At 39.4% G+C, this 24,047-nt stretch overlaps 1 protein-coding gene across 18 annotated transcripts in view; it reads left to right on the top strand.

The window, feature by feature from the left end:
- The window catches only part of SDCCAG8 (SHH signaling and ciliogenesis regulator SDCCAG8), a 246,791-nt gene that overhangs the window by 85,694 nt on the left and 137,050 nt on the right, over positions 1–24,047 (top strand). The window contains exon 13 of one of the 18 annotated variants that reach the window (XM_045453165.1): positions 2,127–3,611. The exons of the other annotated variants lie outside the window; for them this stretch is intronic. Coding sequence (XP_045309121.1) covers positions 2,127–2,393 — 267 coding nt within the window. The 3' untranslated portion in view covers positions 2,394–3,611. Of the gene's footprint in view, positions 1–2,126; positions 3,612–24,047 lie in introns of those variants that run through there. 18 annotated transcript variants of the gene reach the window in all.

The raw sequence follows: 24,047 nt of genomic DNA on the forward strand, positions 1-24,047 counted from the left end.
TACATTTGGATATGTGTATCTATTACTTACAAAAGTAAAAAAAAAAAAATGTTCTAATGCACAGTTTGAACCTAAAATATACGTACATAAAGTTCTTGAAAGATGCCAACTTGAATCCAATTTTAAGTGAAAAAGTTTAAAATTTGTAAGATGAGATGAGTTGATATGTAAATATGTCAATCAAATTGATTGTTGGCAGAGTGAAACCAGTTTTAACTAAGATAACCATGAATACGTTTGCCTAAATACAGGGAAATTAGAAATGTTAGGGGAAAATGCTGCTTACTTCAATCTCAGCTGAACAGATGTTTTATGTTATATCTTTGTTGAGATCGTGTAGATACTCCAATTTTAATTGTCGACATGGATAAAGTTTTTAGAGAGGCAATTCTAATAGACTCACTTTGGATTTTCTATTTTTATGTTACAGTACAGAACATTGGAGGCTCTCATTCTTTATATTCAGCAAAAGCAGATTGATAAATCTATTCCATTAAAATGAGTTCTCAGTGTCAATATTTTTTTAAAAAAACACCACAATTTAAAAGTAGGTAGCTCTTGGTAAATTTTTTCAAAACATATTTCTAGTTCAAGGCATTTTATTATACTTTCCAGCATATTTTCCCTTTCAACCCCGTCAACTTTCTTTCTATGCAGATGACACAGAGACAGTTGGGAAAAGTATTAAAAATGAAAGTGATAATGAAATTTAGTACAAAAAGTTTTTCAAGGCATAGCTGAAATCTCTGGCATTAAGTTAACATCTGAACAACCAAAATCAGATTCTGCTTTTGTGCCGCTATATTCAGACTTTAATTTTCAGAATTTTCATTACTAACATGTACGGATAATGAAACTATTTCATGGCATCCAGTTGGGGGCGTGCCTGATAGTAGAATTGAAAATCCTCTCTGTCCTCGATTGAAGGACTAAGACTACCACACCAAACGGAACTTTCCTTTCCTTTCCTTTCCTTTCCTTTCCTTTCCTGATGTATTATGACCTTTTTTTTTAAAGGTATCATCTTGGTTTGCTCACTAGCATTATTATATACTTTTGTAATAGTATTTTATAGCATCTGCCCATTATAACATCTTGGACTAACTGGAAAAACAAATAGGAAGAGTGTCTGAGTTACTTAAAATTACAGGATAATGTTCCAGAGAGAAAAAAAACACTATAGGAATAATAAGATTAGCATATCACTTGTAAATGAATAACGGTGTAGAAGTGTTTGTAGTATTTGTCTTTCAGAGCTTATAGCTCTTGGCAATTAACCAGCAATGATGTGGAGGCTAAGGTTGCAGGATTTTAAAAGGAGCCGTTTCCATTTGTAAACCATTTCCTGCTACATAGTGAAACATTAGCAGTTTTCATAATGATTTCCAGTGTTTTTAGATAAAGATGTGCCTTCTCAGGAGGTCAGAGGGTTAGGAAAAAAACCTTGGAACGGTTACAAGATGCTTGTGATGTGATGTGCTCGTTACCATTTTCTCTTGGACAGAATGTGAGGAAATCTTATAGGTACTCTTTGTAACTATTTTGTATCAAACAGACAGTTTCTGAAAAGAAAGGAGTGGTGTCTCATTCCGAGGATGATCTGGACGAGCAAAGCAGCAATTGTTCTTTGGTCTTTCAGCCATGACCTGACCTTCTGTCCGCAAGACCAAAGAGCTCCTTTGCTTGCCCACCATCTGCACTCAAGAGAGAAATTTACATTCAACCTTTAAAAGCTGGGCATGTCGAGCATTTATCTGAAATACTTATAATAATATAAAGTGTATTTAACTTTTAGAGTGTTACACATCACGCAATTGAGCATGACAAGAAGGCCATCTCTAGCTTCACAAACAAAGTGTTCCTTGTCATATAGTCATTTTATTCATATTTTTGTTAATCTGGACTCTTGATACATTTTTAAAGTAGGTGGGAAACTGTGAGATTGGAATGTGGTAAGAACAAGAGCTTTTTTGATGTCTACAAAATAGGGCAAATGGTTGAGCACCAAAATCATTTTCTTTGTGACCCGAGCCTTGACTCTGGCATAATTAGAAGGAAGGGTTAGGGGACTAACAATAGCGATCTCTTCCTCCCACTTTCTCCTTTTCTTCTTTATATTGTGTCAGGAACCCATGGGCAGATTATCCTTCCCATCAACTCCTTTGTATCACATCAGCATAGAGCGGCCCTGCCAGCCCGAGAGGACGCTTCTTGAACTAAAAAAAAAAAAAAAAAAAAAAAAAAAAAGACATTTGGTTTGGAGGAAAATGATAAATCTGTACCCTGATTTTTATTACAAATTTTTTGTAAGCAACAGGTACACATACACACACACACACACACACACACACACTCCATTACTGGAATTTAAAAACATACAAAGAGAGTGTTAATATGAACTCCCACATCTCCATCACCTAGGCTCACCATTTTGCCAATTCTATTCCATCAATCTCGTGGGTTTTTTTCCTCTCTTCCTCCTTCGTCTTTTTTGTCGCCTTTGTCGTCTGTTTCTTCCTCTTCTCTCCCGAATTCTGTCTTCTTCCCCCTTGCTCCTTTTGCTGAAGTATTTGAGGCAGATCTCAGACATGATGTTATTTCACTCATGAACCCCTCAGTGTGCATCTATGAAGGATGTTTTTTTTCATAACCACCAGGTCGTCATCACACATGACAATACCAACAATAATTCTTTAATATCTGATAATGCCAAGCCCATATTCACACTCCTCTGACCATCTTAACAATGTCTGTTTTATGGCTGTTTTTTTTAGAACCAGACAGGAGCATTTTTGTGTGTCAGAATGTTATGGTTTGATCTTCTTTAACAGGAAATAAAGGGAGATCTCAGCAAAATTTCAACTTTCTTTATCTGTTGTTGTCTCATTAAATTTCACACATATATTTTGATTGTGCTCTGAATTTATAAGGTGCGTCAGCGTCATTCTAAAGAAATATGAATTAATCCTAGAGCCAACTGTCTGAAGGAAAATGGCTACCATGTCGCAACCCCAATAGTCATATCCTGAACTGAGCCCTGTAGAGTCTGAAAGACAAATTTTGTAATTAATTCAGTCTTACATTTAAGATTCGGGAGTGTGACTGGAAGCCCATTACAAAGGTTATGGCCGATGAAGTAGTGAAAGTTTCTTTGTCACCTTCCATTCTGGTAGATGAATCTCCGAAGGTGATTCTTCAGAGCTAAAAGGTTTGATCAGGGCATGGTATAAATAGAAAATGCAGTAATTTCAAATGCAGGGGGAAAAGTGATGTTTTAAAGGTATTAAAATATAAAAATTTTCCTTTCTTTTATAGCCTTTCTCTCTCCCCCGTCCCTTTCTCTCTCTCTCTCTCTCTCTCTCTCTCTCTCTCTCTCTCTCTCTCTCGTCCAGTTATGGTGTTTTCTATTTGCTGTTTAACTTCAGATGACCTCCAGCACAGGGCTCCCCAGGGTGGGGGGTGGGGTGAGCAGTGGGGAGACCTACCTGGTAGCTGGGTCAGGGTAAGCAGAGGCTGTACATTGAGGCCACTGGGTGTTGTTGGAGGCAGGGATGTAGCCACCTCTGTGTCCTGCCCTGTGATGTCAAGGGCACACACCCTCAACCCCATCTTCTCCAGGTTCACATCTGGACTCCTGTCAGAGGCAGAGCATGACAGCAGTACACGACCCCACCCCCACACCACCCCCATGACCTGAGTCCACCCGAGACACAGGGCAGGATCACAACACAGCTCGGGCCAGACGAGGGAACTGCAGGGGAACAGGTGTCTGAGGACCGTCTCAGGGCTGCTGTGAGGCAGTGAAGGGACAAGACCGCGGACCCGAGCAGCAGTGCCACTGCCTCCTCAGACTTTCCTGACAAAACACAAGTGCCAATATATAGTCATGAAGAAGTTCGAGAGGTCGACCACAGAGCGCTAAACAGCAGGCTTATCAACACGGGGCCCCATCTGCCTGCACCCATCACACGCCCGTGATGGTGCCAAGGCAGTGGGAAGAGGCAGGCAGAGGTGTGGTGTGCTGCTGCACGTACGTGCACTCCCACTGACACACGCAGACATGGAGGAGTGTGTAACACGCCCGCGGGCCCCGTACCCGTAACCGACGGCTCATGGGCCGAATCGACCGACTATCTGTTTTGACAAATAGTTGTGTTAGAACACGGCCACATCCATTCGTTCTCTATTGTCGACGGCTGCTTTCCTGCTACACAGAGTTGAGTTGTGGCGGAGACACTCGAGCCCACGGAGACTGAAACGTTTACTCTCTGAGCCCTTATGGACCAAGTCGGCCAGCCCCGGCCCTGGGTATAGAAATAGAACTGTATGTCTTCGGGTTCTCATGCCTTACTAAACAGTAGAGCTTGGGTTCAAAGACTCCTCAATCTTCGATGATAACTTAATGGTTTTAGAGTATTTCTCAGTGCAGCACGTGGCCTCTTCCGTGGCCTCTTCGTCATCTCATGGCCTTGCCAAATGAGTGTGTGACTGCTTATGGTGTCATCATCTTAGTGGTGGCACATGGTGTAATAATGGCTTAGGTGAGAATATAAATATAAAAGTTGCTTTGCAGCACAATTTCTTTTAGGTTGGTACAGTTTTTTTCAGATAAGACTTTTTTTTTTTTTTTTTCCCACCAGTATTGCATAAGTTATAACTTTGGAGTTGTAGCTACAACTGAGCAGAAGGCATTGAAGTTCAAAATTACTTGAGTGGGGTAATGAAAACAAATATTTTAGGGTAGGACACATATAAAAAAGAAATAGATCAGAAAATTTTGGCTAGAAAAATTGGGCCAAACAAGAATTTGAACTCCTATCTACAGCAGTATGATTCAGCACTTTAGTACTGACGTCATAGGTGGACTGTTTCAATGGAGGAATTATTTCTGAAGTACAGTTGACTTATTTAAATTGTTGCAAGACGTGCATCTGTTCTGTATGGCTTTGTGTAAAGATGAGAAGAAGCCTTCAAAGTCCTAAAAGGAGGTCCTACTGAAGGGCAGAGAAATAAAGACAATGAAGAAAAGTTGAAGAATTACACCTTTTTGTTTTGAGAAGTCTAAATCTTCGCTACCTTCACGGACTAGACAGATTCTTTCAGGGAGGAAACTTAACACCTGTTTAAACGCCTTGATCCTCAGTATGGAAAGAATAAGAAGAAAGCTATTTAATCACAGCAACTGGAAATCACAATAGCCTGAAATAAGAACTTTCTGACAGTAAGATGATTGCAGTAGATTGCAGCAACAGGCAATGGAACTTTCTTCCCTGAAACTGCCAGTTTCACACAATAAGAACAATATGCTGAAAACCCAGCAAATGGACCTCCGAGGTCCACTGTCTTCTACTGGATTGTGGGAGCATCCTCAGAATATTTCACTCCGATCTGTTCAAGTGGCTAGTAGTGGTATTTGTCTTTTCTGCTTGTAATTTAGCACCTACAGATTAAAGCGAAATCCTCCTCAGCTCTGTTCTCTGCTTTGTGTCTGTAATGCCATGTGATCTCGTCGGAAGGCTTTGGGGGAGTATACTGAGATAATGGATAGCTTCTGGAGAGCTAGACTTGAGAGACTTTCCAACTACCACCTGCAGTCTCACTTCTGCCTCTGAAAGCTGACTGGGAGAGGGGCCACTTGGGCATGCCGTTAGCACATGTAATCACTCGGTCCTGGTGATGACAGAGCTGCTCTCCAGTGTTCTTCACACCCTCTTCCAGCGCTGGAGGCTTAGCGCGTCCCTCTCCCTGATCCTCACTCAGGCAGCAGCCGCATGCGAGGGCTTGGCCTACCCAGGCCGGTGCAGGAGGCACCGAGGGGGTGCTAGCTGGAAGACCCAGGTCCTGCCCTGAGGGAGTTTATATTCTAGTTGAGGAGATGGGGTACACATTTGAACATGCCTACAAAAACCTTGCAAAGCAGCATATCGACAAGTGCAAATTAATGTAGTGTGAACTTCATGCTGGCTACAGCCCATGCGAGGCAGAATCTGGTTCCATGTGTGTGATGCAATAAAGCTTTTTTTTTCTAGCATCTTCCCTAAGTACGCCCTAAAGCATTGTTCAGATAAATTTGTGTTCTTATCACAGCCTAACCAAGAATTGTGAGAAAATTCTTCAGCCCGGCGTATGTCTAATAAATCAGCCTCTTTTGTTCTTGCACCGCGCGCTGTTTGAATGGGACAAATGGGATCATGTAAATAAAAATAAAATTCATTTAATAAAAGATTATTGAACTTCTGTTTTTTCTAAAACACCATGCAAAGTTAATTTCTTCATTTTAAAACGTAATTGTGTCGGTAAAATTACAAAATTAGCAGTTAAAAAGTAAGTTTTTTTTTTGGTTTTTTTTTTTTTTTTTTTTTTTTGCACAGAACAGTTTCCAAATCAATCCAGTGAATAATACCAAGTTGGAGATTATTGGGGCATTCATCATTTGCTAACTCTGTTAATATTTTGGGCAGTACTTGTTTACCCCATTCATGAAAACCCAGTGGAAATTTATATGCTCAAAAAAGAGTCCTTTGATTCTCCAAGAGACATGGTAATGCTATTCACCATAATGATGTATTTTTTAAAAATCAAATGTGTAAGCAGAAACAATATATCTGAAGATAGCAACTTAGGGCTGTTCAGAGATAAGGGTACAAAGAGGATAGAAAACAAGCCAGTTTAGAAAGCATATGCCTTGTGGGGTAAACATTTAGAAATAAATGTCTTTGGATAGGAATATAAAACTGTAAGTGAACTCAAGGAATTTTTGCTGTATTTTCAGATTCACTGGATATACGTATTTTGGTCCTTAAAAAACTTTCTGCATGCTTCTTTTGACTTTAAAGGTTGGACCCACAGACCAACCTGCCGCTCTTGGAGACCATCGTCTTGGGTACCAAGTCCGCAATAGGGGTAGCTACCAGATGGCCAGCAGCGTTTTGTGTGGCCACACTGGCCAGCAAGCTGGGAAGCATTAGACATAGGGCAGCTACGTGTGCTTTTTCCTTTTTTACAGTCCAGAAATATTAGTACTGATACCCAGTGTAAATATTACTCATTACTACAGATGTACAACTTTTAAAACAATATTATATAAACATAAGCACATTCACAGAAGCCAATAATTCCATCACCCAATAGAGCAAATTGTTTTCATTTTTCTGTTTTACCTTTTACTTTTGTCCATATGCAAATATGGTATTTGCAAATAGCAAACATGCTACTTGGTAGAATTCTGGTTTTTGCTTATCTCACTTAACTATATCTCCAGCATTTTTATGTGTTACTTCCTATTCTTCATAGTGATCACTTCAATATGGCCATGTACCTGTACTTTTAAAGGAAAGAGTAATAAGTCAGGTTGAAAGAATAATAAGTCAGCTGTCCAACTTCAGCTCAGGTCATGATCTTCCGGTCGGTGAGTTCAAGCGCTGCATCGGGCTCTGTGCTGACAGCTCAGAGCCTGGAGCCTGTTTCAGATTCTGTTTCTCTCCCTCTCTCCCTCTCTCTCTCTCTTTCCCCTTCCCCCGCTCATACTCTCTGTCTCTCTCTCTCAAAATAAACAAACATAAAAAAAAAGTCGGATTTGGAATAGAACAGACACTGTTACAAATTTAGAATTTTTTGCCCTAAACTTCACTTGTTGCTTTAATTCAGCAACCATATATTGCATGCACTGTGCCGGGCTGGAGCGCACTTCTGTTTTTTTGGTCCTTAGAGAAGGGAAGATGTAAGGCAGGTATGCAAATAACTCTATGTCAGAGAGGTCCTAGTAACTATAATTAGCAAACTACACAGGGGGATGGGGATTTAGAAGAGGGAGAGATGGCATCCTTAAAGGATGGGTAGGACGTTGCCCATTAGAGGTGAGAGAGGAAGGCATTTTGGTTGGAAGATCCAGTGTGACAGCTTGAGCAAAGGAATGGGAACGGTGGGGTGGGCTGTGGAAAAAGAAGACGCATTCAAGCAACATATGTGTCTTTTGATTCCATAGCATGCTTGCATAACTGACCCCAACATCTCCAGTGCCATAGAAAAGAGGCTTCTTTCTGTAAGGTTCAGATTCCCGGTGCAGTTCCCTATTACGTAACATACTGCACGCCCTGCAGTCAGGCACATAAGTCATGTTATATTTGGGGAATATTTGCATTGGTTTTTCATTTCCTTTGTAGTGCTTTCTACGTAAGAAAATAATTTCAAGATTTTCAAATTTCAGATAGCATACAATAAAATGTCATTTTATAAATAATGTTAGAATCAAGTAGGATTAGTTTTTTTAGAAATAAAGAATTCACAGTTTCCTTAATGATTTGTAGAAGGTATCTTCCAATGATGGAAGATAGCTTCAAATGACGGGGTCCTACTCGACCTTCGGACTGTGAGTCCAAAGACTTGACTTCTCGATTTGGCTTTTCGGCTAACTTCCTGAGCAAACCTCTCAGAGCCTCACCTTCTTTCCCAGTGAAGTGAGAAGCTTGGAGAAGTGATAGCTAAGGTTTTCTCTAACTCAAAATTCCTCCGTTTCCAGAAACACAGGAGATATTTCTCTGCCTCTCTTAATTATGAACTAAGTATTAATAAAATCAATATAAATCGCATGGAGTTTCAAGTGTCATTTCAAATATTCCAGTTATTCAGCTGATCTGATAAAAATGAAGTTTTACTGTCACCAATTTTAGATCATATTTTTTCATTATGATTAATAATAGGACAATGAAATGTCTAGGCTTTTAAACAGTTGAATTTAATTACAAGACAGACTTTAATTTGCAATAAGGATTAAAGCCCTACTCTGAATTAAGAATGAAGTTCTATTGGATACGTTTCAGGCAACAGCACACTGTCCAAGGAAGTATTTTAGAGGAGTAGCCAGCTTTCCTGAAACCCGTGGAATGAAATATCCTCAGCTGGAGTTCCCGTGTGAACTCTCGATCCCCAGGATGACAAGGGTGTATTCCTGTTGGATAATTATGGTCCTAATAGCTCATGCTTTCCCTTAACACTTCCACTCGGTGCTCTAACAAAATGTAGTCCAGGAATGAAATGTGTGGCAGTTCTGGACCTAGGTGACCTATTATATGATCATGTTCAATTTCTGTATTTTGATTTTTTTGTTAATCATCTGAATGAAAACAATAGAAAAATACTTTTTTAAATTCTCTTAGAGATTTCATGTATCCCTGGAGTGTTTCCTGGGCCCTCATTGGAGTCCGGTGTAAGAGACCGCCCCAAGCGGAGGTTATAGATATAACTCTGCAGATTCTAGATGTAACTGACTGTTAGTAAGTTGCAACATGTCTAGATTCTCCCCTTATTCTTGTTAACAGATTGTCAAAGTAATTTAACCCTTTTTTGGTGTTAACATCTGTAGTTAGGTGGATCAGTTGTAGTCACATTTAGTTTTTAGGGAAAAGACAAGAGAGCGGCAGTGTCCTTATTTCTTGCCTGCCTACAGCCTTCCTCATGAGGAATGGGAAATTGTTCTTTGTATCACATCTCTCTACTTACAACCGAAGTTCTGATGATCGTTCCATCTCTGCTCTGCCTCTCTCCTTGGTTATAAGTCATGCACCTGATAGCCTCAGCCTGGCTTTGGAAATCATGAATCAAGCTGTGGTTGAAAGTTCCCACTGAAGTGCAGGAGAGTGCTCCTGTTTTCTTAGAGTGGCAGCTAGGGGAAAAAGAGAAGTAAATGCTTCTAGGGACACCTTAAGAAGATGGACTGAAAAGAACTGTTCCACTTGAAAGTTTGTCTCTTCATTGCGAGTACCGCCTTTTCTTTTGGATCCTTCTTTCACTTGCTCAGAATTTTACATAGAAACCTGAATTCACTCATAGAGATAATTGTCATATCCCAGTTTGAATTAGAAACTTTAGGGTATCATGTTCAAGTTGCCTCTCCACTGAAATTTATCATAGAATTATAGGACCGGATCAGTGTTCCTTTCCTAAGTTACTGAAGGTCCACTCTCTGTATAGTGATTGAAGCCATACAAGGGTTTGTATAGCAAGAACTAGGTATGTTTTAATCAAAAGGTGGAGTTAAGATAATGGATCAAATATCTATTTATATCTATATTTTATTAAAAAAAAAATTTTTTTTAACATTTATTTATTTTTGAGACAAAGAGAGACAGAGCATGAACGGGGGAGGGGCAGAGAGAGAGGGAGACAGAATCGTAAGCAGGCTCCAGGCTCTGAGCCATTAGCCCAGAGCCCGATGTGGGGCTCGAACTCACGGACCGCGAGATCGTGACCTGAGCTGAAGTCGGAGGCCCAACCGACTGAGCCACCCAGGCACCCCTGTCTATATTTTAAAATCTATGAGTGGATATTGATCTTTGTATGTATCTTGCTAACATGTCATACAAGAAGTATGACTAGCTGATGATGACAACCAGTCTTAAGTCTCTAAATGCTGAATTTAGGATACCTTAGACTTACCTCATCAGCTGGAAGAGAGAGTAGGCCTTCTCAACCACACAGCTTGATTCATGATTTCCAAAGCCAGGCTGATGCTATCAGGTGCATGACTTATTACCATGGAGAGAGGCAGAGCAGAGATGGAATGATCATCAGAACTTCGGTTGTAAGTAGAGAGATGTGATACAAAGAACAATTTCCCATTCCTCATGAGGAAGGCTGGAAGAGAAGAGAGGACCCTCTGAGAGTTGTCTCAGTTATAAAAACAATAAGAGAGGGGCGCCTGGGGGCTCAGCTGGTTAAGCATCTGACTTCAGCCTAGGTCATATCTCACCGTTCCCGAGTTCGAGCCCCACGTAGGGCTCTGTGTTGACAGCTTAGAGCCTGGACCCTGTTTTGGATTCTGTGTCTCCCTCTCTCTCTGCCCTTCCCCCACTCATACTCTGTCTCTCTATAAAAAATAAATCAACATTTAAAAAATAATTTTAAAAAGAGAGAAAAGAAGAGTAGAGGGAAAGGGAGGAAAAAGAAGGAAAAAATGAAAAAGATTTTAGAAAGCATTCTATAGACATTTACACTAAGAATAACTGGGCTTTCCATTAGACTCTAACTCAGGAAAGGCAAACATGACCACAGATCCATCCATTATGTTCCATCAGCAGTTTCAGGAGGGATCCATAATAATAGATTTTTTAAAACTAGAATTGCTATTATAACCACCTTCTCCCCACTTCCTCTCCCCTAAATCATTACTGGTTATTGACAGTAATTCCATATAGCTTGGCATTTTTCAGAAGATGCTTTTTAGTCACATAGCAATAAAATTGATGGAGGTGATTTTTTTCATTACCTCCCTCATTTCATTGGCCACATATGAAAAACCAGAGTTGGAGGGCCTCAGGTCATAAGGAGCAATGGCTTCATGGGCACTGAGAGCCATAAAGTGTTTAATGACTTAAGCTGTCCCCTTCATGTTGTAGAGGTTTAGACTGCAGGGGAGCACAGAATGATTATCTCACTTTTATGCACTACTTTGTTTAATATTACTGATAAACTATTATATGTCACTCACAAATAGTCACTGGGGTTGCAGTAGGATATATTTAAATAAACTATGTGTATTGCTCATACAACTCTTCTGGTCTGGTGAGGAGGTGAAATGTGACAAGGTGGGGGCTCAGTGCAAGGGGTGGCATCCTGTGATGGGAGAGAGTTTGAAAAGATTCTACTCAACAGCCAATTCTCCACATGGATGATAAGAAAAATCAATGGGAGAAAGAGTAGTTTTTCAACAAATGGTGCTGGGCAACCTGGATATCCACATGTCAAAGAATGAACTTGGGCCTCTACCTTGCACCATATTCCAAAATTAACTCAAAGTGAAGACGTAAATGTAAGAGCTAAACTTCTAAAACTTTTGGAAAGAAACATAGGCCTAAATCTCTGTGACCTTGGACTAGACAGTGGTTTCTTCATTATGACACCAAAGGCACAGGCAACAAAAGAAAAAGAATAAATCAAGCATCATCCAAATTGGAAATGTTTGTGCTTCAAAGGTCGTCATCCAGAAGGTGGAAAGGCAATCCCCACAAAGAGAGAACATGTTTACAAATCACCTAGCTGGTAGGAGACTTGTAACTAGGACTTATAAAGCATGCGTACAATTTAATAAAAAGACAACCCAATTTAAAAATGGGCGAAGAACCTTAGTAGATATTTCTCCAAAGAAGACAGGCAAATGGCAGAAGAAGTTTGTGCACAGTCGCTTATCATCATTAGCTGTGAGAGAAATGCAAATCCAAATCAAGATAAGAACTACTTTCCACCTACTAGAATGACTGTAACCAAAAAGATAATAACAAGTGTTGGCGAAGATGTGGAGAAATCAGAGCCTCGTGCATTGCTACTAAGATTGTAAAGTGGTGCATCTGCTTTGGGGAAAAGTCTGGCAGTTTCTCCAAAGGTTCAACATGGAGTTACCATACAACCCAGCATTTCCACTACTACGTGTATACCTGAGAGAAAGGACACATATCTCCACAAAACTGTTCCTGCATGTTCATTGCAGCATTATTCATAATAGCCCCAAATGGCAACAACTTCAGTGTTCATCAACTAGTGATGTGATTATATCTATTTCTATATACTGGCAGTAAAAATGAAAGGAGTATTGATGCATTCTATAACATGGTCAAACCTTGAAGGAAGTATGCTAAGTGAAACAAGCCTGTCACAAAACAACTTATTGTATGGCTCCATTTATGGGAAACGTCCAGAATAAGCTAATCTTTAGAGACAGAAAGATTAGTGGTTGCTTGGGGCTGAGAAGGTTGGGGGCAAATGGGGACTCCTGCTAATGAGTGTGGGGTTTCTTTTGGGGGCAATACAGTATTCTAAAATCAACTGATGTGATGGTTGCACAACTCTGTGAATATGCTAAGACATGTTCAGTTGCACACTTGAATGAGAGAATTATATGTGAATTATGTCAACAGAGCTGTTGCTTAAAAAAATATTCCTACCACAGGGGCACCTGGGTGGCTCAGTCAGTTAAGCGTCTGACTCTTGGTTTCAGCTCAGGTCACGATCTCAACTTCGAGGTCACAACTCAAGTTCGAGCCCCACATTGGGCTCCACACTGGCAGTGTGGAACCTGCTTGGGCTTCTCTTTTTCTCCCTCTCTCTGCCCCATCCTCACTCACTCTCTCTGTCTCTGTCTCGCTCTCAAAAATAAATAAATAAACATTAAAAAAAGATTCCTACCCTAGATGTCGTATTTCAGCCTAGTCTGGAGGGGAACAAGAGTAGGAAGGAAAGGCCATTCAGGTAAAAGGGACAGAATAAGTAGAGACACTGATCTGTATATATCTGGAGGACAAAAGGAGGCTCCAGAGGTGAGGATGGAAGACTGAGCCCCAGAAAACTGTAGTCTCTTGCCAGAAATATCTGTGAATCACTTGACGTCAGAATCTGTATCTTGTTCTGCATCCCCAGTATCCAGCACAGAGAAGGCTTACCAAAAGTTTTATCTGTCAGTTGCACAAGTAAGTAAATGAATGCACAGGTGAGCTGAAGAATGGACTTTAAATACTCAGTAATAGGGGCGCCTGGGTGGCTCAGTCTGTTAAGCGTCCAACTTTTGGCTCAGGTCATGATCTCACAGTTTGTGAGTTCAAGCCCCACGTTGGGCTCTATGCTGACAGCTCAGAGCCTGGAGCCTGCTTGGGATTCTGTGTTTCCCTCCCTCTCTCTTCCCCTCCCCTGCTCATGCTCTGTCTCTCTCTGTCTCTCAAAAATAAGAAAAACATTTAAAAGAAAATACTCAGTAATAGTGCCTCAACCAAACGACACCTCCTCTAACTCCTAGTACATGTTTGTTGTGCTAGAGCAGACAAAAAGTGTTAGAGTCAAGAGGAAAGGAACTTCCTTTAGAGTCACATTTCCATTTTAGCAGTTCATTAACTTGTTTAAAACATTTGATCAGTCTTTTTGTATTTTGCCACTCTCGTAAGAGCGACATGGTATCTCACTGTGGTTTTAATTTGCATTTCCCTAATGATTGATGATATGGACCATCTTTTTGGATGCTTGCTTGCCATCCATATACTTTCATCAGTTGCAATGATCCCTGCAGGTTCAAGATACCATTGTCTTCACTGGTGTTACTGCAATCATGTCCTGACTGATTTCTCTTCCCCAGTTTCTCCCCATCTAGTCCCTTTGCAACCAGAGGGACCCTGTGAAAACTGTGTCAGGTCTTGTCACTCTTCTGGTTACAACCATCCATTGGTTCCCTATCTCAGTCATGGTGAAAGGCAGAGTCCTTACAGTGATCTACAAGGGGAAGGTGCTGCACAGTCTGGCTCTCCTGTTACCTCTCCATATTCATCTCCTACTCCATGTTCCCTGCCCCCCTCCCCCCCCCCCCCCCCCGCCGCCATCTCTCTGCTCCAGCTACACTGGCTTCCTTGCTGTTCCTCAAACACACCAGATCCTCCCCACCCCCCCACCTCCCCGCACCCCCACCCCCGTCTCCCTGCTCCAGCTACACTGGCTTCCTTGCTGTTCCTCAAACACATCAGATCCTCCTCCCCCCGCCCCCATCTCTTTGCTCTAGCTATGCTGGCTTCTTTGATGTTCCTCAAACACATCAGATCCTACTCCCCCCGCCGCCCCGCCCCCCACCTCTCTGCTGTAGCTACACTGGCTTCCTTGATGTTCCTCAAACACATCAGATACACTCCCGCTTTGGGGCCTTGGTACTCGCTGTTCCCTTTGTCTGAACACTGTTCCTCAGGAGAGCCTTATGGATCACCAGCCTTCAAGTCATTGCTCTCATATCTCCTCTGTGAGCCCTTCTCTGATCACCTTATTTTAAATTTTACCCTGTTCCCCCAGGACTCCCTCTTGCCCTTTCTGCTTTATTTTACTCCCTATCTTTCTCACTTATTTTATTATCTGCCCTCCCTCACCCCACCACCACAATATCGGTTCCATGAAGGCATGTCCCCCTCAGTCCATACTCAACATTTACTGAAGCACATTGTGAGTTGAATTGCATCATTGAGATATCTTCTCATTTGCATTTAGAAACACAAATCCAAACTCCTAGCTTCCAAGGCCCCGTGTAATCTGATCACTACCTGTCTTTCTACCCCTTCACCTGCTCTTCCTGTCTCCATTCTCTCAAGCCTCAGTGGGTTTCCTTTAGCTTCTCAAACATGTCAGCTCCACCTTATCTGTTCTTCTGCACTCTTCCTGTGCTTAACCAGCTGTTTCTCTTTCTAAGTCCCACTTGCCTGTCTCCACCCCATTAGTCTCTCATGGCATCTGGTTTACTTCCTCCATGGAACTTATTGTAATTTTTAATTATTTCATTATTATTATTTTTTTTACTAAAAAATCTGTCTCTTTTATTGGAATGTACGTTATCTGAGGTCAGAGACTCTTACTGTCTTATTCCCTTTGGGGTTCCTGTGCTCCAGTGTCTAACATGCGGTGAAGGCCCCAGTAACTGGATGGATGAGTGGATAGAGAGGTAGCCAAGTGGTTAGGCCCTGAGAGTACATGCCTATAGTCAAATTCTCCCTTCACTACCTACTACCTGGTGAACTTGCGCAAGTTCCTTAAGATGTCCAAGCCCCAGTTTTCTGATCTGTAAAATGAGGACAGATAAAATTAGCACTTTACAGGGTTTTATAAAAATTGGAGATAATCTACGTTAACCCCATAGCACAGTATGTGACATACAACTGATCTGTACATGTTAACATATTAGTATATATTGGTATATGTTAGTATATTTTTACTAATGTCTTGATGAATCTTATTCACATTCTCTGCCCACATCTCTTTCTCCTGACTGTGTTCTGTTTTATCTAGTTGCTCTCCAGAGTCATGGTAACCACATATGATATTTTTGGTATGACCTGACTAGTCATGTGAGCTTACATTAATCTAGCTTTGGAACCCAGGTACCATTTTGCATTATGTGTTTATCAAATATGTCTCACTGTGAACTCTTCTTGAGCTCGAGTTCAGTTAAAACCCCAAACAGCACGTGTCTGCTTCCCTACACCGGGCAGTAAATACAGCTATTTGCATTTATCTCTCTGAAAGTTGATCATTTTAGTTTGGACCTATTGTGTCATCTGGCCTGAACCTCTTTGGATTCTGTTTTTGACATCTCAGTGTAATAAATTAGTCCTCTCAGATTTATGTCCCAGGCAGGTCTGACCAGCAACATCATTGGTGTGCTCCGTAAAGTCAGTGCTTTACGCAGTTTAGCAGGAATCGCAGAGCAGAACCCTGTGACCTGTGGCTGGAGACCTCCCTAGAGCTGGATACTTCCATTGTCTTCCACATGGTTTCTTAAGCTGATGTGTTTATTTTCTTCTTTGAGAACCAGGCCATTTTCCTTCTTCAAGATAATTTTAGTCAAATCAAAACACATTGACTTTTGTACCTACTATGTACAAGTAGTGTGTGTGGGCCCCACTGAGCCATATGACAGATTAGATTGATGGCAAATAATGAAGAAATTAGACATAGATGGCTAAGAAATCAAACAAAGTGCCTTTGTAAATAGGGAGCAGATTTGTAGTTGGCAGGATTTAAACCCGTGTTGGGAAGCTCCCAGTGGAAGGGGATGGGCCTGCCTGAAATTCCAATTTCTTCATCTAAGTAATCTGGATAAATACACTGAATTGGAAATTTGAGGGATTAGACTGTAGAATTCTATTCTGAGATTTCTTCTATTCATTCTGTTGGCCTACTCTCCCTTTAAAAGTATGTTTGTATACATATATAAAATCATTATGCTGTGTACCTAAAAGTACAGTTTTTTTAAAAAAATTAATGTTTATTTATTTTTGGGAGAGACAGAGACAGAGACAGAGACAGAGCATGAGTGGGGGAGGGGCAGAGAGAGAGGGAGACACAGAATCTGAAGCAGGCTCCAGGCTCTGAGCTGTCAGCCCAGAACCCGACGCGGGGCTCAAACTCACAAACCGCAAGATCACGACCCAAGCCAAAGTCAGATGCTTAACTGACTGAGCCACCCAGGAGCCCCTAAAAGTACAACTGACCCTCGAACATCATGGGTTTGAACTGCTAGGGCCCCCTTATGCATGGGTATTTTATGATAAATACAGTACAGTACTATAAATGTATTTTATTTTCCTTATGATTTTCCTAATAACATTTTCTTTTCTCTAGCTTACCTTATTGTAAGGGTACCTTACATAATACGTAGAACTTATATGTTAATCAACTATTTATGTTATTGGTAAGACTTCTTGTTAACAGTAGACTTTTAGTAGTGAAGTTTTGGGAGAGTCAGAAGTTCTGTGTGGATTTTCAAGTTTGTCAGGGACCAGCACCCTTAACTCCAACATTGTTCAGGGTCAACAGTAATACAATGTTATATGTCAATTTTATCTCAGTGACAAAAAGTATTACATCCTCATCATTACCCTTTTTTTTCTTTTCTATGCCAACTTCATTTTTCTTTATGAAAATGAGTGAAAGCAAGAATTATGTTACTTTTCTAATCGTCACAACATGTAAATTCTGTACTTTATATGAAAGTGTCTTCTAAACTGTGAAAAGCTGTATATATAGAGAGAGCTGTTATGATTTAATAGGTGTTCAGTAAATTGAGTAGATGAATTTACTCCTTTGTATGTGGATGGTATTAATGTAAAAGAATCATACCCAAAATATTTATTAACTAAAGCATCTATTTTACATTGGAAGCTTCTTGCCAAAATTAGTTAGAAAATACAGGTTATTTTTGAGTTGAAGTGAAGTACAATAAATTCTTAAGTTCCCCAAATAGAACTTTACAGAAATATTTATATAACTCACAGCTAAAGTGAATTTTCTAAAAACTCCCCATAAGGTGAGATCACGTACGCCATGTCTCAGTACAGAAGGATTTTTTTTTTTCAATCAGTTATGTCTCTAAAAATAAACCCAGTTTTGTTGTTAAAATTTGCTGTTTCCTCTTCACATAAGAACGTCTCATTAATTTGGGTGAAAACCGTCCAACAAGATAAGGTTACATTGTCCAGTTTTCCAGTGGAAGAGAACCCATTTTGTGTCACGAGCAGAGTAGCAGCTAAGAGGTGAGTTGAAGACAGACATGCTGGTTCAGTGGTCAGAGGATTTTGAATCCAAGCATAGGTGTTCAGGGAAGAGGTTTGGATGCTCTGCATGTGCTTTTAGTAATACCCTACCTCTCTTACGCTCTTTAGAGTTTTCTAGCCAGAGCACTGATATTGATGTTCTCTGTCACCAGGTACACCAAGGAGTAACAGAGAGGGAGTGGGTAGAAAAAAGGGGTGACCTCTTGGAGGTCCAGTATATTTGCATGGGGCAGAAGAGGGGCTGTATTCCATCGTCTGTACTGTTAAGTGGTCTAGACTCCTTACATGGGGGTTTACTTTTCTTGGTCATTTGAAACTGATTTTTCTGAAAAATTAAAATATGATTTCTATAAAGTAAAATCATTCAGTTTCAAGTGAAAGGCTGGGAGATCTTGAATAGGTCTAAATGTTTGAGCTTTTCTTGGTTTAAGAGAAAAGGAATGTTTTATTTTGCCCCCAGCACCTATACTAAAGAGTAATATTGATAAAAAATAAAATCCAGTAAAATATATTTTTTAATTAAGGAATGATACATATGGTCTTATGAAACTAATTGTAAAAAGAGGAGATCTGAGTCTTAAATTTGTTCTGATTGTCAGAGATTGACAGAATTTAACTAATAGGAGAATACACAGAGCACAAAGAAAAACTTCTTGTTGAATAACAGTTGTCAGAGAAGAAACAGATGATGTGTTTTCTTTACTGCATTTAAAAAATTAATTATTGCCAATAGAAGCTTGTTTATGCTTGTTAACTGACTTAGCCTTGTGGTTTGGCATTTTTCCACGTTTAAATAGAAATGGGTTTCGACAGAGAGTCCGAAGACTGGGTTCTAGTCCAGCTGAGTGAACTTCAGTGGGTTCTCTACAGTGGACCCCAGTGTTCCCATTTGTAAAGGGAGAGAATAGATAAAGAGGATAACTGGGCATCTTCTGTTTCACACTGTACCTTTTTTTATTTAAAGGCCTTTATTTAATTTTTATTAAACAAAGTCTTGAAGTAAACAGAGAAGTTAACACTCAAAATGTTTCAGGAGGCTCCTAAATGATTTAGGGTCATTTTGGTAGAAGCACATTTTAGGAGAAATCTAAGCAGCACAATATTTAAGGAAGAATTTTATCAATTAAAGAATCCACATCGAGGTCTTGAAAGCTAGGTGCAAAATAATCCAAAAGCTTTCTTGCATTTTCCTTTTGGGAATCAGAATATTTCACTGATATTTTTCTGACAACTCGTGAAACAGTAACATTGAGTATATAAGAGTTTTAATTTGTTCCAGTTGAAAAATAATAAAAATGTATGTGTTATCTAAGAGACACAATAGTTTTGCCATCATTGCCTGTTTTCCTACCACGAATGAATGGGCCAGTGTATTTTTACGTAATTCTTAATAGCTGACACAGTAACTAAAAAGCCATGCTTACTGCTGGAATAGTAGCAGATTTATTAACTTGTTTTCTTTGGAAATTGTGGTTTGCTAGTTGTCAATACTTTTATGTCTACTCAAAAAAAATTTTTGGCTTTGAAAAGCATACTTGGATATTGGTATTCCTGTAATTATAGTATTTGAAAAAAATCACATTTGAAGCATAAATAGAAGATATAGGAATTACGCGTTGCTATACCTTTACGCTGCAACTCATTTAAGGTTGTGTCGATTTTGAAAAACTTTCGGAAATTAACTATTTAATTTAGGATGATAAATTATATCCTTGGTGTCTTTTAAGTAGTTTTAAGAGAACCTGAAGGCATTGTAAATACATTTGATAATAAAAAGATGTTTTCTAAACCATAAATACATAATAATACACATTGAAATTAACTTATACTTTTTCCTGTAGCATACTCAGATAAAACTTAAAGAATAGCAGTATTTTCAGTTCATGTAAATTTATTTATCTTTATAGGTAGTGAAAGCATCTTTATGTTACTTGAAAATGTCTTTCATTCTCTTGTTTATTAAGATGGTTTTAGTGTGGCTTTATATTTAGTCTTATTTTTTATTTGTGGTTAATTCTGTTTCTATCCATGGGGAATGCTAGAGTAGCAACAACTCTATAATTAGTAATTAGTGGACAATAGGACCAAAGTGATTTTAATCTTATATTTAAGTATATTTTCAAGTGGATTATGTTATTGGAAAATATTAATATCTTTAATATTCAGAGATAGAAGGAACAATATATCCCAAAATGTAGTAATGTAATGTGAAAATTATGCTTTGACTACATATACCATGAATCCTAGAGCCCTAAGATTAAGACCTGAAAGACATTTCTACTATAAATTTTGACAAGAACTAAACAAGAGTGTTGCTGCAATTTCTATTATTTACTATAGCCCAGATGCTTGTAAATTTGAGGAGGTAATGATATGAAAAAATTAGATACATTGTTGGGTTTGCTTTTTGTATCACAATGGTAGGGAATTAGTCTATATTTCAATAGTTATAAAGGACAAGAAAGAGTAAGATGGACAGTACCTAGTAGGCACTGAAAAATATTTATTGTATTGAATAGAGGGCTAGGGGGAAGGAATTACTGACAAGAGTTAACAGTGTGTCTTCCTAAATTGGAATTCTTTTATTTTAGTTTTGCTTTGGCTGATTTTCTCAAATGGTGATAAACAATTTTCTAATGGTGATAAAAGTCAACAATTGTAATGAACATGTGAGTTTAGAGTAGCTATTTATAGATATTTTCTTTAGCAATTCTTTTATCTCCCAGCATTTGTACTTGTTGAGTAGTCCTCTTTCCTAAAGAGAAAAACATGTGAAATAGTTTTTTGGCCTTAGAAAAGACCAATCTTTTTATAAACTTATTTTTTTTTATTGTTTATTTATATTTGAGCAAGCGAATGAGAGCGAGAGACACAGACAGACAGAGCATGAGCAGGGGAGGGGCAGAGAGAGACGGAGACAGAATCTGAAGCAGGCTCCGGGCTCTGAGCTGTCAGCACAGACCCCCACGCAGAGCTTGAACTCACAAACCGTGAGATCATGACCTGAGCTGAAGTCGGTGTTGAACTGAGTGAGCCACCCAGGCATCCTGAAAAGACCAATCCTTTTATGCGAGGATGTCCCACCAGAAAAAAGATCCAGGTGCCTGGGTGGCTCAGTCGGTTAAGTGTCAGGTCATGATCTCACAGTTTGTGAGTTCCATACCTGTGTGGGGGCCCTGTGCTGACAGCTCAGAGCCTGGAGTCTGCTTTGGATTCTGTGTCTCTCTCTCTGCCCCCCCCCACCCCCACCCCCAAACTCAAGCTCTGTCTCTTTCTCTCTCAAAAAATGAATAAATACTAAAAAAAATAAAAAAAATAAAAAAAAAAAAGGCTCAGAGTCTGGTGCCTGCTTCAGATTCTGTCTCCCTCTCTCTCTGCCCCTCTTCCGTTTGCACTCTGTCTCTCTCTCTCTCTCAAAAATAAATAAACATTGGGGTGCCTGGGTGGCTCAGTCGGTTGAGCATCTGAGTTCGGCTCAGGTCATGATCTCACAGTTTGTGGGTTCGAGCCCTGCGTCGGGCTCTGAGCTGACAGCTTAGAGCCTGGAACCTGCTTCAGATTCTGTGTCTCCCTCTCCCTCTGCCCCTTCCCCACTCACGCTCTGTCTCTCTCTCCTTTAAAAATAAATAAAAACATTTAAAAAAATTTAAAAACATAAACATTAAAAAAATTAAAAGAAAAAAAGAAAGCCAAAAAAAAAAAAAAAAATCAACAACAACAACAGAAGAAAAGAAAAGGGATTTTGCTGTTTTTATTGCAGCTCAGTTTGCAAGAAACAACCCAGGGTTTATTTTTCTTTTGAAGTGCCTTAAAAAGCACTGGGTTACAGTTAGTCAAGCATTTTTTAGTATGGATTCTGTACAGAGCTACTATAAAAAAGAATTGTATTAACTTGTTGGGAAATACAGGTCAAAGAGTCCTTTGTGCGGGACGCCCTCACCTCAGAAACTGGGCTTGTCTTCACTAGCCACCCTCTCCTGCCTCTTGGCCAAAAGACCATGGCCCCACTTCCGGGAAGAATGGAAGGAGTCACGGTTTCTTCTTGGCCTTTTTTTTTAAAAAAAAAAAACCTAATATCCCCTGTTATTTTACTAAATTCACGCTAAAACTTAATTTGGATATATTACACATATTTAAAACATGCATACATATATAATAGATTATAAGGTATAATATATGCATATTTAATATACGTGTGTTCCTAAATATATATGAATATATTTAAATGTATTTCCCCAGTTTTATTGAGATACAGTTAACATACAACATTGTATTGGTTTTAGGTATACACTCTGATGTTTTGATGGATGTGTGTGTTGTGAAATGATGACCACAGTAAGTTAACATCCATCATTTCACATAGTTACACACTTTTTCTTGTGCTGAGCGCTCCTAAGACCTTTTCTTTTAGTAACTTCCAAATATACAATATGGTGATGTTAACTTCAGTCACTGTAGTCTACACTGCATCCCCAGAACTTAAACTTATCTTTTAACTGGAAGTTGGTTCCTTTGGACAGTTTGGCCCACCCTGCACTTGTCTGTTGTCTGTATCTATAAGGTCAGTTTTTTTTTAGATTCCACATGTAAGTGACATCGTGTGATTCTTGTCTTTCTGTCTGACTTGCTTTACTTACCATAATGCCCTCAATGTCTCTCCGTTTTGCCACAAATGTCAGGATTTCCATCCGTTTTTATGACCGAGTATATAAAATCACGTTTTCTTGATCTATTCATTCATCCACAGACACATAGGTTGTGTCCATATCTCCTTCTTTTTAAACGTTTGTTTATTTTTAGAGAGAGAGAAAGAAGGCACACGAGCACGGGAGGGGCAGAAAGAGAGGGAGGCAGATGATCTGGAGATGTGGGGCTTGAACCCACGAACCATGAAACCATGACCTGAGCCAAAGTTGGACACTTAACCGTTGGAGCCACCCAGGCGCCCCAGTTGTGTCCATATCTTGATTATTGTGAATAAGGCTGCGATGAACATGAAGGTTCAGGTATCTTTTTGAGATAGTGATTTTGTTTCCTTCAGATAAATACCCAGAAGTGGAGTTGCTGGATCATTTGTTAGGTCTACTTTTAATTTTTTGAGGGCTTTCCATACTGTTTTCCATAGTGGTTGTACCAATTTACATCACCATAAAGTTAATTTTATATATTCACATTTTAAATGTAAAATGGTTTCTGCTTTTATTAAATTAGAATGTTAAGTACATTGCCAACATAAATTTCCTTCTAGAAAACAAGAAGCCAAACCGTTACCTTTTTAAAGCCTTCCTTTTTTTTTTTTTTTTTTAAGTTATAATCTGGGGTGGTTCCAAGATATTAAAGGATGTCCTTTTTATGTACCCAGGAATATATAGACCTGTACTAGTCTTTTTAGTTCTATTTTCTCCACAAACAACATTACAAGACCTTTCATATTTAAATGTCCTAATGTAGCATTTTATGGTAAATGTGCAGCAGAGGTGATGCCATAGGATTACCGGCTTTGTGAAGCAGAGGACTGCCAATGATCTGAAGTGTTTTGAATTTATTAAAATAGCTCCAGTAACATAGCTCTCAGCTATGAACGAAACACAAATATCCTCTTGAATGATAGTTCAGTTAGGTGGGTTTGTCAGAGATGAAGCAACCATTCCTAGGAAGTTTTTACTTATTGATACATTTAAACCTATTAGTTCTCCAGCGATTTAGTGAAGTCACAGTTGTGGGGGGGGTGGGGGCGGTGTGTGGCATAAGGGGTGGTGTTAGGAAGCTGTTTTCAAATCTTTGAGGTTACAGCAGTTTCTTGATTATTTGTTGGGACAAATCCCCAAGTCTTCAATGACAGCAAAAGTAATTAATTCCTCCAATTAAATATAATAAAATATAAGTGACCCCTTCAACTTCAGAATATTTATAAATATAGAACTAAAATTATTTGTGAAGAAATAAATTCTACTAAAATAAACTCAGTATATTTCATATACTATA

This window comes from Leopardus geoffroyi, chromosome C3, assembly GCF_018350155.1.
Source record: "Leopardus geoffroyi isolate Oge1 chromosome C3, O.geoffroyi_Oge1_pat1.0, whole genome shotgun sequence".
NCBI lineage: Eukaryota > Metazoa > Chordata > Mammalia > Carnivora > Felidae > Leopardus > Leopardus geoffroyi.